At 44.6% G+C, this 17,410-nt stretch overlaps 1 protein-coding gene across 11 annotated transcripts in view; it reads right to left on the bottom strand.

Annotated features, from left to right (window-relative positions):
- Positions 1-15,149, bottom strand: part of CELF1 (CUGBP Elav-like family member 1) — a 45,746-nt gene extending 30,597 nt beyond the window's left edge. For 4 of the 11 annotated variants that reach the window (XM_072118683.1, XM_072118679.1, XM_072118678.1 and 1 more), the window contains exons 1-3: positions 14,872-15,149; positions 10,370-10,441; positions 398-488 (exon numbers count right to left, since the gene is read on the bottom strand). In XM_072118683.1, coding sequence (XP_071974784.1) covers positions 398-468 — 71 coding nt within the window. In that variant the 5' untranslated portion in view covers positions 469-488; positions 10,370-10,441; positions 14,872-15,149. Of the gene's footprint in view, positions 1-397; positions 489-10,369; positions 10,442-14,599; positions 14,715-14,871 lie in introns of those variants that run through there. The other 7 variants (XM_072118686.1, XM_072118685.1, XM_072118688.1 and 4 more) reach the window with 6 other exon arrangements.
- Between the last annotated feature and the right edge of the window lie 2,261 nt (positions 15,150-17,410).

The raw sequence follows: 17,410 nt of genomic DNA, 5'->3' as shown, positions 1-17,410 counted from the left end.
AGGAGGAGATTCTAGAAATGAAACACGACACCATACGGAAGTTAAAAGTACACTGAAAGTGTTAACGAAAGCTCCAAAAAAAATAATCAGGAGTTAATCCAGTGTTATGTACAGGACGGATACAGCACACACAGGAATGTGAATTATCAGCACGATCCAAAAGGAAAAAAAATTAAAAAAATAAAATAAAACATGGCCAGCCCGTGAAGATTAAGACTTCTGCGCTTCGTCAGAGCCACCGACCACTCACAACCATGAGCCCAGAGACAGGTGGAGGTGATATTTAGCTGATTTTAAGAGGTGACATCACACAGAATCACTGACAAGGAGCAGATTTCACAAAAAAAAAAAAGGCACAAAAAAAAGCAGTGAGATACCTCTCGAAATCTACACTTACACAGGACTGGAATTCAGAGAGCAATGATCCACCATCATCTCGGGCAGGAAATCAAGTTTAAATGAAGCCATGGTCTGTCTAATAAGCCCCCCTGGAATAGACACAAGCAAGACAGAGCTCAACTCCGTCCCGGAGAACAGATGAAGACACTACAGAGAGCAGGACAGGAGGAACATAGCACAGGGTGACCCCCCCAGACACCACGAGGAAGGGTGAGAGACGACAAGCCGAGTCCTCGGTGAACCCAGCGCTGGACAAGACAAGACAGAATGGACTGGGGGGGGGGGGGGGATAGGCACAGGGGTGCAATACAAAAGGAAAAAAGTTTGTGTTCGATTTGAAAAGGGGGATGTGACCATGTGAAGGGAGGCTCAGCTCAGGGCACAATGAAAGTGCTGATGCACGGAGCTTGTTTTGTGTGTTTTTCCCTGGCGAAGCATTACTGAGTGCAGCATCAGATAAACACAGTGTCAGATCAATAGAGATAGGGGCGAGTGACGGAGCGGAATAACACCCAGCACCCGCTCCGGGCAGACTGGGTGGTGGAAGCATCACTATACAGAAAATACAAGCCCCCTTATCAGGATATCCTGGTGTATTACAGAAGACATACAGGACTAGCATTAAAGGGGTGTTCAGGCATTGGTGGATCCTCCAATTACTTGTAACGGGGGCACAAAGATTTGCCTCCGATTAATGGCGAAGGCAACACAGGTGCTCCCTACCCCCGTTTAAATAATTGGTATTATCAGATCCCCGCCAATCTAACTAGTCACATATCTGCAAATGTTCTCCTTAAATGTGGATTACTAATAATAAGTACGACAGACTGTGGGAGGAGCCTAACCTGGGGTCGGCCACTCGATGAGGACGCAGTCACACGGCGCGCTGTAACATAAGTTATTACGTGTTTAACAAGCGTTTGGCTGGTTTGAAATCAGTTTTCCCTCATTTCTGGAAGAGTAAGCAGCTGTGATAATGTTAACACAGCCGCTTACACTTGCAGAAAAAAAAGAAACACGGACCCCCATAACATTGGGCAGAGAAAGAAGGATCAGCCCATTGGTACGCATGAGATGTAGAGGCCGCCAGAGGGGCATGCCATCTAAAGCGTATGGGCGACTGACCACACAATACGGTCATTGTGATTATGTTAAAGGCAATGCAAACCCAATGTGTGAACGTGGCATAAAGGAAGATAGACACCTGTTTGGTCGCCTACAAAAATTGCAAAGACTAAAGGTCATTACTTCGGCGTCTTTCTTCCATTTTTATGAATTTCATATGAATTTAAGGTCAGGGTTAAGTCCCTGACACTTTATGGACACTTTAACAGCCATAAGTATGGATTTCCTAGCACAAGTGGAGGAAAGAAGTAAAGTCTATAACATATGATCACACTTTGGACCTTTGCATGTTGTAGTGCATGGTAACCCAGTGATACGGGGATTTTTCTGCATTACACAGAGGCCCGGCATACTGCTCTCCATTCCTCTGTGCGCTCTAGTGCAGCTGATCACAAGACATGGAGTCTTAACTTTGGGAAAGAACAAGGACTAGGACAAAGACAGGACAATACAGACATGGACACCTGTGAGCCCCTTGGTGCAAGGCCTGGTCTTTTGCCTTCTAAGCAGTGACATAAACCCCCCAATCTCACAGGCCGTTACAGCAGGACAGAGCATTTTCTACACCTACTGCAAACACCTTTCAATGATTGCATTGGAAAAGGCTAAAATAATTGGGTAAACCCCCAGCAGTGCAGGACTAGCTACATCCCATGTAGGCAATGTATTAATAACCCATCAGAAAAAAACACAAAGACTAATGGCTTCAAAACTCAAAGTATCTATTCTCATTAGGGGTGCCCAAGACAACCAAGTCCCATAATCCTCAATCTGATGCCCCAAAGTATTGAGTAAAGCAGCATGCTTGAGGTCATTGAACTAGTGAGAACAGGACCCCTTTTATTGTGAACAGTGGTGGGTCCCAAATGTCGGGCACCCACTGATCAGCTTCTTATTCCCTATCCTGTGGATAAGGGGGGGCATAAAACATTATCAGCCTATTTCCCTGTTCCTGCTTCCACTTAGACAGCAGATGCACTGGCTGGAAGTAACACACAGAAGCAACGCAATCTATTAAAATAAGAAGTGGGAAGGCTGCCAAGAAAGCGTAGGAGATACTGTACGAAAAACCGTACGAGCTAAAAGCTGGCAAAGTGTTCTCTTTAATAACCTGAAATTACCCTTTCATCGAGTGAACAAATGTTACGGCACACAAGTGCATAAGAAAGTGTCTGAAGTGTGGTAACCCTGCCCTCGGCACACAGCACTCCAGGTAACAAGGGCAGGACAACACCTGAGGCTACAGGTGCTACTACTACTACTACTACCCAAATTCTGTATATCCGGCTGACAGATCCGCTGTGAGTAGTAACCCAGGATTGTCACCACTTGTATCCAGCGGCACGAAATAGAACCAGGTGAAAGTGTTAACTCTTGCTGCCTGGAAAGCCGCATTTCCACAGATCCATTCCTATTGATTGCCACCAATTCAGATGTGACCGCTTGTATCGGCTTTCCTGGGTGACAAAGTTGTGTCCCGGAGGCTATAGCTCCTGGCACCCTGCCACCGGAGAAATCATTACAACACCAGCGAAAGTTCAAGCGCTGCCGCCTGTCAACCTGACAATGTAAGAGCATATCCTGGAAGGGTTAGTCATAGATTACCGTCATCTGGGACCCTTTTATGGCGACAACTAGACCCAAACCAGGAGCTTACTAAAGTTTTTCTGCTGTACCAACTTTGATCGCTATACCAAGCTGATGGGCGAGAGGGTCCGACTGCTGGGACCTCCATTGGCCAAAGCAAATCCGGGGAATGGAGTTTACATACTCACCAAAGGCTGGAGATTCAGGTTGAGCACATAAGCTGCCGCTGCATTCATTATAGAGGCGTCGGAAATTGCAGAGTACAGCGCTCGGTTATCTCCAACACTCTCAGATGGTGAGCAGAGAGATCCTGTCGCTGTGCTTGGCAATTTTCAACAGTCCCATAGTATGGAATTGAGCACTAGAAATCATCAAAACATAGGTGGGGTATGCTGTTGAAGTCAGGCCCTGACCATGTTTTCCAGGTAAACTATATCAATATGCACAAAGCCACCTCGACCTTCCTGTGTTTGCAATTTGACAGTGATACAGAATGTAACATAAGTTATTACGTGTTTAACAAGCGTTTGGCTGGTTTGAAATCAGTTTTCCCTCATTTCTGGAAGAGTAAGCAGCTGTGATAATGTTAACATAGCCGCTTAAACTTGCAGAAAAAAAGAAACACGGACCCCCATAACATTGGGCAGAGAAAGAAGGATCAGCCCATTGGTACGCATGAGATGTAGAGGCCGCCAGAGGGGCATGCCATCTAAAGCGTATGGGCGACTGACCACACAATACGGTCATTGTGATTATGTTAAAGGCAATGCAAACCCAATGTGTGAACGTGGCATAAAGGAAGATAGACTCCTGTTTGATCAACAGTCCCATAGTATGGAATTGAGCACTAGAAATCATCAAAACATAGGTGGGGTATGCTGTTGAAGTCAGGCCCTGACCATGTTTTCCAGGTAAACTATATCAATATGCACAAAGCCACCTCGACCTTACTGTGTTTGCAATTTGACAGTGATACAGAACGATCGGGACATCCATGCCCCCCAAAAAATGCCTATACGAGGCACAAAGAAAAATCTTACATGGTGCGTCTTGCACCTAAAACCTAAAAATACATGAAGCAATTTCGGAAATGATCCCACATGAAGTAACTTTCCTAAATGTACAAACCCTGGTAGCGAGCACTTATACGGCGGCACCCGCAGCCACAGTTTCCATGCCTACCAGCACGTTCTATTTTTGCCACAGTATCCGGAGTTCAGATTATAGCGTATAGCGACGGCCAAGAAAGATGGAGGCGGCTGAGTGAACGCTGGATCGGGTGGTACCTGCAGAGGGGTCTACAGCCGGGGAGCGACCACGTCAAGATAATGGCTTATAAACATCTCACATAAATGGAGGAGAGCCGGTTCTGATCGCAGACTGAACTATTTAGACTTCTGAATTTAGTTCTTCCTAATAAGGGCATATTCACACGGCTCCTTTCATGTGGAGGTTTTCCTAAAACTAACCATGCCATTGTAACAATGTAACATTATCCCCTATCCACAGCAGATGATCCCTAGGATTGGCAGGGAAAATGCTTGACAGGTTGCTCCATCTAGGATCGGACCCCCACCAAACCCCTATTCAGTGGATAGCAGCTGAATGGTTAGGAAAACAGCAGCAAAGTACAGAGGCGGAGGGCGAGAGGGGATGGGGCTCCTGCTACAGCCAGTTGTCTTACACCTAAGCAGCACCCATGACAGATTACTTATGTACTTTTCTTTGATATGAGTCACCCTTATAGGACTGCAGGTAACAGGAACGTGAATAATTTACACATAAAAACCAATGAACTCACAAAACAGACTACAAAATACACAAAATAAAGAGCAGAATAAAGAGCAGATAGAATTAAATGGACTAGTTAGTCAATGGAATAACAAATACCCAGGGATGGGGGCGCTGAGTTATCAGGATCCTGTGCCGCCATTAAACTTACATGGTGCATGAAAATTTGGAGGAATATGCATTGCAGAGAAAAAAAAAGGGGGGGACATACAAGACAAATGGGGGACTTTGGCTTTTGGGAGCCAAATCAGCTACCTGGGGGCCACGTGATCTGATGAACACAGGAGAAGCAAGTTTATCAGCGCAAATAAGAACACAAAATAACCTGAAATTACTTCGGATAAACTTTGATATTTGTTCTGGACTGTTCTCACCCAACTCTGTGCCAACAAGTAGTGAAATGGGGGGGGTCGGGAGGACCCCAAACACGATAGATTGTCATCTGGTGGGACCAGTCAAGGCCTGTCTTATGTATGTGGCATCTTTACACACGACAAGACTGACAGCAGATGTCACTACTGATCTCTCCCGTCCCCAAAGCTACAGATCCGCGGCTACAACCTCCAGAGACGTCGGCTTCTTCCCAATTTACACAAAGACGTAGATGACGGAGTCACGTGCCGAAAAGGAAAAAGCCTCGGGAGGTCGTGTTTACAAGGCAAATCGGTCGCAATCTCCAAGGAGTTGGGGCGTTTCTTCTGAAGTTGATCTTTCAAAGACAATGAACAGATCCCACATCCGCTGCGGCCGGTGACATTGCTGCCAACCAGGGAAATGTAAACACGGGACTTAGACGGCAGATAAGGCGCTTATTACTTCTTGTAACGCAAGTAAGAGGAGTCCAGGATGACTTCTGATCAATCAGATCTCGTCACGGCAGCTTTGGATCTGCAGAACAGTGAAGTGACTGATGATATAGATATTCGGGGGAACTGCAGCTCAGCCCCATAGAATGAAGGCAAGTGAATGGGACTGAGCTGCAATACCAGACGCGAGCGCCGCAACGTTTCTGGAAGGGAACAGCCAACCATCGGAACCATCTATAACATATATAATGTGACCCGTTTTGCAGAAACAATATCAGCCATCGCTGCTTCACCTTCCACAGCGAGGTGTTTGCCATTTCAGAAATGCCGTAAATGCCTCAGATATTTTCTGACATGACCCATCATGAGCGTTTGTAGTTATGATCGCCCCGGTCTATAGGACTGGAGTCCTCTGAGTAATCAACAAGATTTATTATACTGGTTTCTAGAGAATTTCAGAATCCAGCCGCCATCATCATCTCCCGAAAAACGGGTGTATTGCGGGTATTAATATCGGGCGCTCCACACCCCCGGTACATTTAACCTCACGACGCCCGAGGCCAAGTCTCCTTTATCCACCTCCTGGAGCTGACAAGGCCTGGAGTAGGTAATTGCTATGACATTAGAAACCTGTCATTTTTTTTTTTTTTTTTTAAATCACCAAAAGACTCAACTTAACACTAAGAACCACAAGCGGTTCACATATTTGTATGGGGGAGGGGGTCTTAAGGTTACCACGTTAGGACACGTATGACCTTTCACACGAGTTGCAGGGTCTGTGATGCCCACATTTCCCTTTCAGTAGTCACACTACAGGCTGAGGATTAGACCAATAATAACAAGCGATTGCCAGGGATTTCGGATGCGGGACCGGATGCTATGGTCAAGCTTTTAGGAATCCCTAATCCCTTTAAAGAGGTTAATTAGTCTTGGCACATCACTAGTTAAATTAGTTTTATATGAAAAGTGTATGCAGGATTTTAGCGGTTCCCCAGCTCTGTACAGTATAGGCCATCAATCCATGATCAGCAGGAGTCCTCCTCCTGCCCGGGTGTTTAGCATTAGCCAGCGCCAGGCCCCCTTCATTGTTTACTTGAACAGAACAATGCTCCAAACCCGCCGCTGCTTTGTGTGCACAGCAATCTAAACAATGAGGCCGCATCTCTAGTCTGGGCATTGTGTCCCCCTTCTGAAAGCTGATCTGTGTGACCGCTAGGAGGTGGACCCCCAACTGATGAGGAGAGGCCACCGATATTACATAATATATGTGCATGTTCACACAGCTTAAACAGGTTTACAAGAATTTTAATGCATATCCTCAGAATAGGCCAACAATCTCATCACAGTCCGGGTCCTTGCTCCTCTGGTGCATAAACACAGTACAGTGCTGGAAGCAGTCGGCGCCATGCTAAGTATAGTGGTCAGTACCTGTAACTACAGCCATGGCTTGCATTCACTTCAAAGGGTGTAGTGGTAGGAAGCGGATAAAAATGGGTCAACCAACTCCAGCTCCTCTATATGGAGGTCGGAAGCAGATCATCACACATGGGTTCGGAGACGCCACTTACCAATGAGATATTCGGCTATGTCAAAGGGAAACCATCAATCCAAATTCTCAGAGTACAGCATGTTTTTTGTATCCCAATTGACACACTAAGGCTACATTTCTCCCAGGCCGTAGCCCAAGCGAGCAATGGTCGCCACGCTGGAGAGAAGGAGGGATGAGCTCTGCTCACCCCTCTGCTCTCCATAGGAAACAGCGCCGTACGGCCGTAAACACGGGGAAAGAGAGTACACACTATTTTTCCCACGTGTGTCGCATCGTGCCACTGCATGGGGACGTATACACGGCCTTAAGCTTACACCCTCGTAACAGTTGTGTGAATGTGGCCTTTGGGAGATTCTACCACAGTTCATACAATGGTTAATGGTAAATCATGACGCGTACAAACGCAATAAGGAGCGACGTGCAGCTTAGTCCCACTATATAAGACAATATATACACATTTACTAATAAATGTTAAAACTGATTAACCACATTGTATCAATATTATATGTTCGCTCCTATGCACATAATAATGAGACTAGAAGTAGATTAATGAGGGTCCCAGTGGCCGGACCCGCACTAATGACAAAAACAGGGGGATGGAGTATAACATGCAAACTTGAGACCACCTGTGCAACAATGGAGACTGCTGTGTGAACATGACTAAGCAACACGGGCTACTTCACCTGTCACGTGAAATAATCATGGTCACCATAAGCATCATGTAACACAACCCAACCTATCCCTATAGCTGACGACTACCACAGCAGTTTACAGCACGCCTTAAAGGGGTTGTCCCTCTTTAGAAAGAATCTCTTTTGGCAAGAAAGATCCCCATGAATGCCCAATATGTATTTTGATCTTATGACACAAGACCCTTTCCTAGGGTCAAAGTAAAAGACCACAACATTAGGCCAGATCCCAGTGACTAAATGTTCTGGGATAAATATAGATGACGTCCGGACGCGTCACAGGGACGCAGTGAGAAAATGTTGGGCACTTTCGAAAACAGCATTTTGTATAGTGGTTAAACAAGTCTCCAGTCAGTGACCTGTGTGTAATAGAAGATGACACTGAGCACCTCAGGAATCTCAGGGGGTTAAATCTATCACATACTCAAGTCTTCCGAGTAATCTGATCTCCAGGAGTAGACTAGCAGAAGCCTCATCTTTCACCTTCCAAATGTTTAACTACAAACCCAGGTGATAACAAAGGACTACATGGCAATTTATATTGTGTGATACTAAAGAATAACTAAAAATGAGAAGGATAACAAGCCCAAAATCAAAAACCTAATGGGGAAAAAACAGATATTTACAAGATCACCAAGAGTATCCAACTCAGGAACACCGCGAGTTACTTAATCTTGGATTAGCTATAATATTCAAAACATACAAAAAAGGGGGGATTGGGGAGGGTCCCTAGGCACTTAACTTTCATCTAAGCTTCTTAGCATAAGGGTCAAACATTAAAGGACATCTACCCCCAGGATGAAGGATAGTAAAATGCAGCTGTGTACCCCCTATGAAAGGATCCGCTATTCTTTTAGCCTCTTATGCCTTTGTTTATATTTAAAAAAAAAAAAAAAAAAGAAGGCTTTAAAAAGTGCAAATGAGCGTGAAGGGCTCTAGGCTCCATAGAGGTTAAAGTAACCTGGAGCCCTTCAGACTCATTTGCATCATTTAAGGCTTTTTCATAAAAACAAGGGTACAAGAAGCTAAAAAGAAGAACAGGAGGCCCATTTTGATTCTTGGGGAAAAAACTGAAGGGGAAAGAGTAGCAATATGCTAAAAGACTGGTCAACCAGAGGCCAAAGGGTGAAGACACACATGGCGTTTTTAGGCCGTTTTTGGGCCGTTTTTACTAAGTGCGTTTTCAGATCGTTAAAAACGCATGCGTTAAAAAACGCATCCGTTTTTTGAAAACGCGTGCGTTTTTGTCCGTTTTTCCGAAATTGCGCAATGAAAAACGGACAAAAACGCATGCGTTTTCAAAAAACGCATGCGTTTTTAAAAAACGGATGCGTTTTTTTACGCACGCGTTTTTAACGATCTGAAAACGCACTTAGTAAAAACGGCCCAAAAACGCCATGTGTGTCTTCACCCAAAGGAAATCCAAGAACCTGATACTTCCCTCCCGCCAAACGCTGGTCCAATATACATCTACAGCACAGTTCACATCTGCATTCAGACCTCCATTACCTTCCATCACTAAAACACCAACGGAAGTCTAGCAGATGCATTAAAAGGTCTACAGATTTCAATGGACTCCGTGGTGGTCTCCGTTAGGGTCCCTTTGCACAAAATCTGTTTCAGCTCATATCCAAATTTTCCACTACAATAAAGGAAGCACTAACAGAAGAAGTGCAAACTGACAATAACGGAGGCCATTAACAGGTCAGTTATTAGGAATCCAATGCATGTGAGAACTGGGCTTTAAAGGAAAACTACCATTCCTGAAAAGTAAACTTAAAAAAACCTACACATACTTACCTGTCCTCTTTATCCCTATTCTGACACTTTTCTTCAATCTTGTCATGTCGGGATCACCTGAAAAGAGCTATAAAAAGCAGTCCGGAGTGCAGGGACAAGATCTCCAGTGCTCTGGGCTGCTTATTATTCAATTATTCGTTTTTTGATGCATTTTTGACATATTCCAAAGGCTTTAGTCTTGTTCACATGCTGAGGTTACCTTGTGTTTTCACTGTATCTGCTAAAACGCAATGTAACCTTAACATGTGATCAAGGCTGAAGCCTTTGGAATGCGTCAAAAAGGCATAAAAAAACGTGACGCACCCCATCAAGTGAAAGCGCCCTCTGACATCTCGTCCCAACACACTCCGGCCTGCTTTTTAAAACTTTTTCAGGTGATCCTGGCTTGTCAAGCTTAGAGAAGACAAGGGCCGGGATCGGGATGAAGAGGAGGACAGATGAGTATGTGTAGGTTTATTTTTACTTTTCTGGAGTGGTAGATTTGCTTTAATGTGTATTGTCACAAAAGTCCTCCAATGAAATTGAGCAGGACTGTGACAATAACAAAAAAAGTAAGGAAAAACAAAACCCTTAAGATCAGAAATACATTAATACGCAACATTAACGCTAAAAATAAGACTTACATTAACGTTCTGTTTCTTCTAAGCACAAGCAGTGGCCCGGAGTTTAGTAGATCTTGATATTCTCAGCGGTGCCTGAAAAAGTTGAATAGAAAAAAAAAAAAAGAAATAAATTACGATTCTACAACTCAAAAAGCGGATTTACTTATCCCCTATATACAGGATAGCCACCAAGTCCCGCTGATAACAGGAATTGTTAGACTATACACATGCTGGCAGTGACTTTTATATTCTAGTGAATCACAGCTACATATGTTCTCCTACGGCTCCAGCAATAAAAATTAACACTTGGAAACTTTGCGATCTCGTGCTTGGGAAATCATCACAACATCTGGCAAATCCTCAGCCCCCGACTTTCAACATTCGCAGGGAAGTTGTGCGTTTCCTCATTACTTCTGCCTTTCTGCAGCGTTCCCAGAGCTTATCAGTACCGTGACAGGACAGGAACACGGCCATTACATAAGCTAAGACAAACACTAGGAGACCCAGGAGGAGTGCGATCCACACCAAACAGCTGTCAGCAGGGAGGACAGAGGGGCCATTGCTTTTAGGATCAGAATGAGGAAAACAGTAGTATACGGCCATTATGCAGTAATAAAGTTGGTTTTGGTGTTGTCACTCAGAAGTCGCTTGTAGTGTAACCTAAAGGGAGAACTACACTCACTACAACATGCAAAAATAACTGTGGGTGGAAGTAAAACCTATTACAGGCCCCTGGGGTCAGGACGCAAGGATTGAGCGAACAGGGCAATGACCAGGAATGCATGTTTGTTCCCATACATGTCTGCAGCACATTGCAAAATTGACTTTGTGTGATATACTGCAAAAAATAATATATATTTTTTTAAATCATAATTTTTGGGGGCTGTTCAATAAATAAGCATTTACTAGCAGCTCTATTAGCCAATAGAATAAGGTTCTCTGCTGATTTAATTTTTTTCAGTTTATTTATTCCTACTGGGATTAGGTGATCCACTGACCCCTTACGATACTCAGCACCCCGTCCATGGACCTGCATCCAGCTCAGTCCCATTCAATAAAAAATAATAATTTATATAGCGCACACAGATTACACAGCGCTGCACAGAGCTTGCCAAATCAGTCCCCGTCCCCAATGGGGCTCACAACCTAATCAACCTACCAGTATGTTTTTGGAGTCTGGGAGGAAACTGGAGGAACCGGAAGAAACCCATTCAATTGACCAGAGTTGAACTGCGATACCAGATCAACCACTAAACTATGTAGGGCAGTGTTCCTTAATAGGCAGCAGATCGTCAATCAACCCTGTGCAGTTCCCATATGTATTAGAGGAAAGATGGTCAAGATTTTAAGATTTCACCACACCAGGGGCAAGACAGATCGGACAGATCTCACTTCCATAAGCCACATCCTATCGGACATGAAATATGATGCAAGTACAGGCAGTGCTACGTACAAGATCGGTTCTGCAGGTTTGTTCTTAAGTTGAATTTGTGTGCAAGTCGGAAATGTATATTTTATAATTGTATATCCACACAAATTTTTTGGGGGTCTCTGAGACAATTGGATTTAAAAATGTTGGATTGTTATAAGAATCAGGAGTAACAATGAAGCTTAAATTGTAGACACTTGTAATAACTGTAATTGCTGTTTATTGTAGCCTGGGGCTAAAGTACAGTAAATTACCAGGATTCAGAGGTCCGTTTGTAACTAGGGGTTGTCTGTAAGTTGGGTGTTCTTAACTAGAGGACCACCTGTAGTTCCCTGGTAGTACTTTATCTGCCCATTGAAAAACCAATTATTATTGGCAGAATATTGCTGTAGTTGAGAATAGCCATTGACTAAACTGGTATACAGGGTATCCTGGCGCCTTGTTGCACATTTCAGAAGGGCATGAGAGCCCCATTTTCATCTCCTCAGTTTCTACCAAACCTAAACCCCATCCTGACTATTGTTGTGTTGAAAGAAACTTCTCCGTTTTCTGGATAACTGGTGGTCTCAGAGTGAACCAATCTTTTTTTTATGAAACAACATTATATGGTGACGTGTTGTCTCCTACTAATAAGGGGGAGGATCTTATAGGTCTCTGTATGTATTACATGCCGGCCGATCCTACAGAAAGTGGCACATGAGCCTGGCCGGCCTTTATGTGGCCATAGATAACGCCGCCATACTCATGTGCATCCGGTCACTTCCATGGAGGAAAGGCAGACTGATGCCCCCACCATGGCCACAGAGATCGGACATATGCAAAGATATCAGACTCTTCTTATGGCCATTATACACGTAACCAGCACAGAAGTCTCTGAACCTGTCACACAAAATCACTGTCAATGCACAGAAAAAAAAAATGTGTAACAGCCCGGACATGTCCATAGCGGAGCCTCCGGCAGTGACTGCATATACGACTGTGGTAACATGTAGATGATCTGCACGGGTCAAGGTGTCTGCTGGGAAATCTAACAAGGCTGGAACCTTGGAGAAATGGACAATACATAAGGGATATTTTTACGAGGCTATAGCAGGCGGCCTATGTGGCCATCCACTCTATAATGCAAGAACTTCTATAGGGTGAGGCCTACCAGCACATATATCTTCCAGAACAAAACTATTCAGCTAAGGCCTGTCCTAAGTTTGATCATTTTCCCCCTAGCCCATCGACGGGGTCTGACTGCTACGACCTCCACCAATTCTGAGAATAGATGCGCCAATCTCGCTCAGTAATGGAGCAGCAGGTTGGGCATATGTACTGCCACTCAAGTCAAGTGTTGTAAATCGCAGAGCACAGCGCTCGGGTGGCTCTGACCTTCCCATTCCTAAACTATGAAAGGGATAGAGATATCCAGCAGTGTGACAGTGTGATTTGTGGAGGTCCAAGCAGTCCTAACCATAATGATGGGATTTTTATACAATAGGAGATGGCAATCAAAATTTGGACAGAGCCTTTAAAAGTGTTTTCCAGTTCCGTTCCTAATACTAAAAACGCACCCCACCGGCATGATTTACACCTGCCCCTGCTGGCCGTATCAGCAATCATGTGATTATTGAAAGAAATCTACCATCGATATCCATTATGATAAACCGGGACACTTACTCATGGATCCAGGCATTGTGACGGTGGTCTTTTTATATTGTTATCCATGGCATTCTTCCATCAAAATAAAAAATTATGCTAAAGATCGTTGCTCTGGGGGTGATACCATGCTCTGACTTCACAGGCTGTTACACTGTCTCCCTCCTCCATCGGTCTTATGTAACCTCACTGCAGCAGTGGAAGTTCCAGCACACAGCGAGAGAGGGAAGTGCTCATGCACAGTGTATCAGTCTGAGATACTACAACACAGAAGGGCTCTGATAACGCCTCCCAGAGCCCTTGTAGCTCACTAACAAAATTTTAACAGTTGATTTAATAAGGCCATGGATGACAAATATAAGAAGATACCACAGTCCCGATGCCTGGATCATCATGATGGATTCTGATGGCAGATTTCCTTTACAGTGGTTGTATAAACTATTTAAGTTCGCCCCTATCCACCAGATAGATAACAATCTGTTCTGTAGGGGTCAGACTGTAGACACCCCACTGATCATGAAAATGGGACCCCCAGTATTTGCCAATAGATAGTAGTAGGGGCAGCAGGACACGTGCTCTATGTTAGTTTCAGCAATCGTCTGGCACAATCTCTCTCATATACAGTGTATGTAACGGCAGTGAACCCTGAGCGCTGTGCTCAGAATCCTCCAACCCTCCCAGGACTACTACAAAGAGCAGCAGGACGAGTATGTGCAAGAACAAGACCCCTGTTCTCATGATCACTGGGGGGTCACAGCCGATCAGATTATCCCCCCCATCATGTGCAACTGTGCAGTGGTACAACCACAGGCCGGAGCGAACAAAGGGAAAGGGATTAGTGAAAAGTAAGAACATTTCGACCCCTTTAACTAGGAAATTCAGTCTATTACCAGATCCACCATCAGCCCTAAGGTCCAATCCCCTCTCCCCTTTAACATAACCTCTCCCAAGAGTCATGAGGGAGCCCCCTTTACCGCCACTTATCAAAAAGTCCAGGATTTGGGGGATTTGAAAAGGAAGGGGGGGCACAACGGGCTTAACCCTTTGTTATACCCCATAACACATGGAGAGATGAGATGGGGCAGATTCTAATCCCATGGACAGTGCATAAATCTACACATTATATCATCTTCATAGAGAATAAGATCTGTAGATAATAGAAATTATGGGATGTAATATACAACTGCACCGGATCCGCAGCTGTGCTATAGTCATCTCCCAACCTGCCCCGGGGCTGTAGCGGGAAACCAGCGCCGTGTAGCGGGTGGAGCCGTTATGTGGAGAGGCCGCGGCTATGGAGCTACGACACCGGGGAGGCGAGGGGTGGGGCGGCCGCTAGGATCCCGTTACCCACAGCCCGACGTAAACATCCCGTTATAATCGTCACAACATTCCCCCTATAACGGGTGAGCAACTCCCCACCGCTGCCCGGGTGTTCTCCCCCGTCACTTACCACACGCAGCCTCCGGGTCACACGCTCCTCTCGCCTTCTCTCTACGCGCAGAGGATCCAAAATGGCGGCACTTCCGGGCGGATCCACAGGCGGTCTCAGGGGGGGGGAAGCGAGCGAGCGCGGGGGGCAGCATGAGGCGACCAATAATGGGCTGGACCACTGTGAGAGAGGAGGGGGGGGGAGGAGGGAGGTCACATCTGAGGTGATAATAATAATGCGCTCGCCTGTCTCATTGTCCTCATTATAGACAGGCGGGATCGATGATAATAGGGATCAGGGTCAGGTCCTGAGGGGACAAATGGCTGCGCAGTGATGGGGGAGGTTGAGAGTGCTGCTGCTGCTGCTGGGATTTGTAGTTCTAATGTGATTGTGAACTAATAAAGTTTTTTTTCTTTTGTAAACCTATGATGTGACAAACCAGTACAAGACGCCATTTTACCCCCTTGGCACCAAGACCCTATAATAAATTTGGTTTCAAAATGTCCCTTTTTTGTATTAATCTTTTTGTGGTATCGTTCGTGTAATAAACGAGCGCCATTTCTAGGATAAGGTCAATAGAAACCGCCCTGTGACTTTGTCTTCGGACAACTTTATACATATTTCACATGGGAGCGAACAGAAACTCCCCTATGACTTTGTCTTCTGACAACTTTATTCAAATTTCACATGGGAGCTAACAGAAACCACACTGCGACTTTGTCTTCTGGCAACTTTATTCAAATTTCACATGGGAGCCAACAGAAACCACACAGCGACTTTGTCTTCTGACAACTTTGTTAAAATTTCACATGGGAGCTAACAGAAACCCCACTGCGACTTTGTCTTCTGACAAATTTGTTCAAATTTCACATGGGAGCGAACAGAAACCACACTGCAACTTCGTCTTCTGACAACTTTATTCAAATTTCACATAGGAGCAAACAGAAACCACACAGCGACTTTGACTTCTAGCTCCACTCAGTTATACCTGAAAAACTGCTCATGTTTTTATGTAAGAAGACAAAGTGACTTTGTCACTTGTCAGCTTTACTCAGTTTTCTACACAGGGATTAGTAGAAACCAGCCTGCGATTTTGACTTCTGATAGCCCAACTTTACACACGGTAGTCGTTAGAAATCGTCCTGCGACTTCAACTTCTGATGGCACCATTAGGCTTATTACGTGAAAATTCAATAAAAACCACCCTGCGACTTTGTCTTCTATCAGTTCCAGTCAGTTTTTTTTAATGAAAAGTCAATAGAAACCACCCTTCAACTTTTCCTTCCATCAGCCTCATTCCATTTTTTTCATGAAAAGTAATATAAAAACCTACTTGCGATTTTGACGTTTTTTTTACTCTGTCTCCTGACAGTTGCGCTCAGTTTTTTTTACAAACGTCAATAAAAACCTGTGCAGCTTTGTTTTCCAATGGCTTTTCTCCACGTTTTACATGAGAAGTCATTAGAGACCTCTATTCAACTTTCTCTCAGCTTCACTCAGATTTATACATGAAGAGTCAATAGAAACCACCCTGCGACTTTGTCTTCCGATGGTTTTCTCAGCGATTTACATGAAGTCAGCAGACGCCTGTGTGCGATTTTGTCTCCTGTAGGCTCTGTTCAGACGTTTTTTAACCATTGGGTCAAATGGGCATCAAAAAATAATTTTTCACACTTGACTTTTAGCTGAACGGTTTGCACTAGTGAAACACATTAATAGCATCTAAAAATTTTCTGCAAAAAAACTCTACTTCTCGGTGACTGATTGATTCATTTTTAGCACATTCTTGTTCAATATTGCTGCAGTTTCGGCGGAGTAATACCCAATGTTATCCCTCTCTGTTGATTAAACCGCAAAAAAACAAACCCCGAGCTGAAATATAACTTTTTAGCATTGAGCTCCCCCTAGTGGTGGCTGCAGGCAGACAGTATGTGTATAAAAGAAATTTATCAATGTATTTATACGAGTTGTCTGGTATAAAACATTAAAATATAGAGAATAGTTGGAATGAGCACCATAGTAATAAAGCATTTCAGGGAGAGGTGGAGAGGGAGGTATTTTTGTAAACACATCTACTACATTTTGCTGTGTGACACCATGACATCTGACATACGCCATGGCATCCTATCCATTTTGCTGGTAATGTTTGTCTAAGAAGATTATGTTGTGTGCTTTTGGGAAATATTAGGAGTCTTGTGTTTGCTAGATGCATACGGATTGGAGAGTGGACTTCTGGGAGGCTGTAACTGCTGGAGTAGTGAGATGCTAAGAAGACAGTGGCTATAATAACTAATAGATAAGTGGGAGGCTTCTGTGACCACTGGGGAAGTGGGAGGCTGCTGTGACTACTAGAGAATAGAGAGGCTGCTGTGACTACTGGGGAAGTGGGAGGCTACTGTGACCACTGGGGATGTGGGAGGCTACTGTGACCACTGGGGAAGTGGGAGGCTACTGTGACTACTGGGGAAGTGGGAGGCTACTGTGACCACTGGGGAAGTGGGAGGCTACTGTGACCACTGGGGAAGTGGGAGGCTACTGTGACCACTGGGGAGGTGGGAGG

The sequence above is a fragment of the Engystomops pustulosus genome, chromosome 7 (assembly GCF_040894005.1).
Source record: "Engystomops pustulosus chromosome 7, aEngPut4.maternal, whole genome shotgun sequence".
Classification (NCBI taxonomy): Eukaryota; Metazoa; Chordata; class Amphibia; order Anura; family Leptodactylidae; genus Engystomops; species Engystomops pustulosus.
The sequence above is the reverse complement of the archived record's forward strand: the minus strand, read 5'-3'. Positions and strand labels throughout refer to the sequence as shown.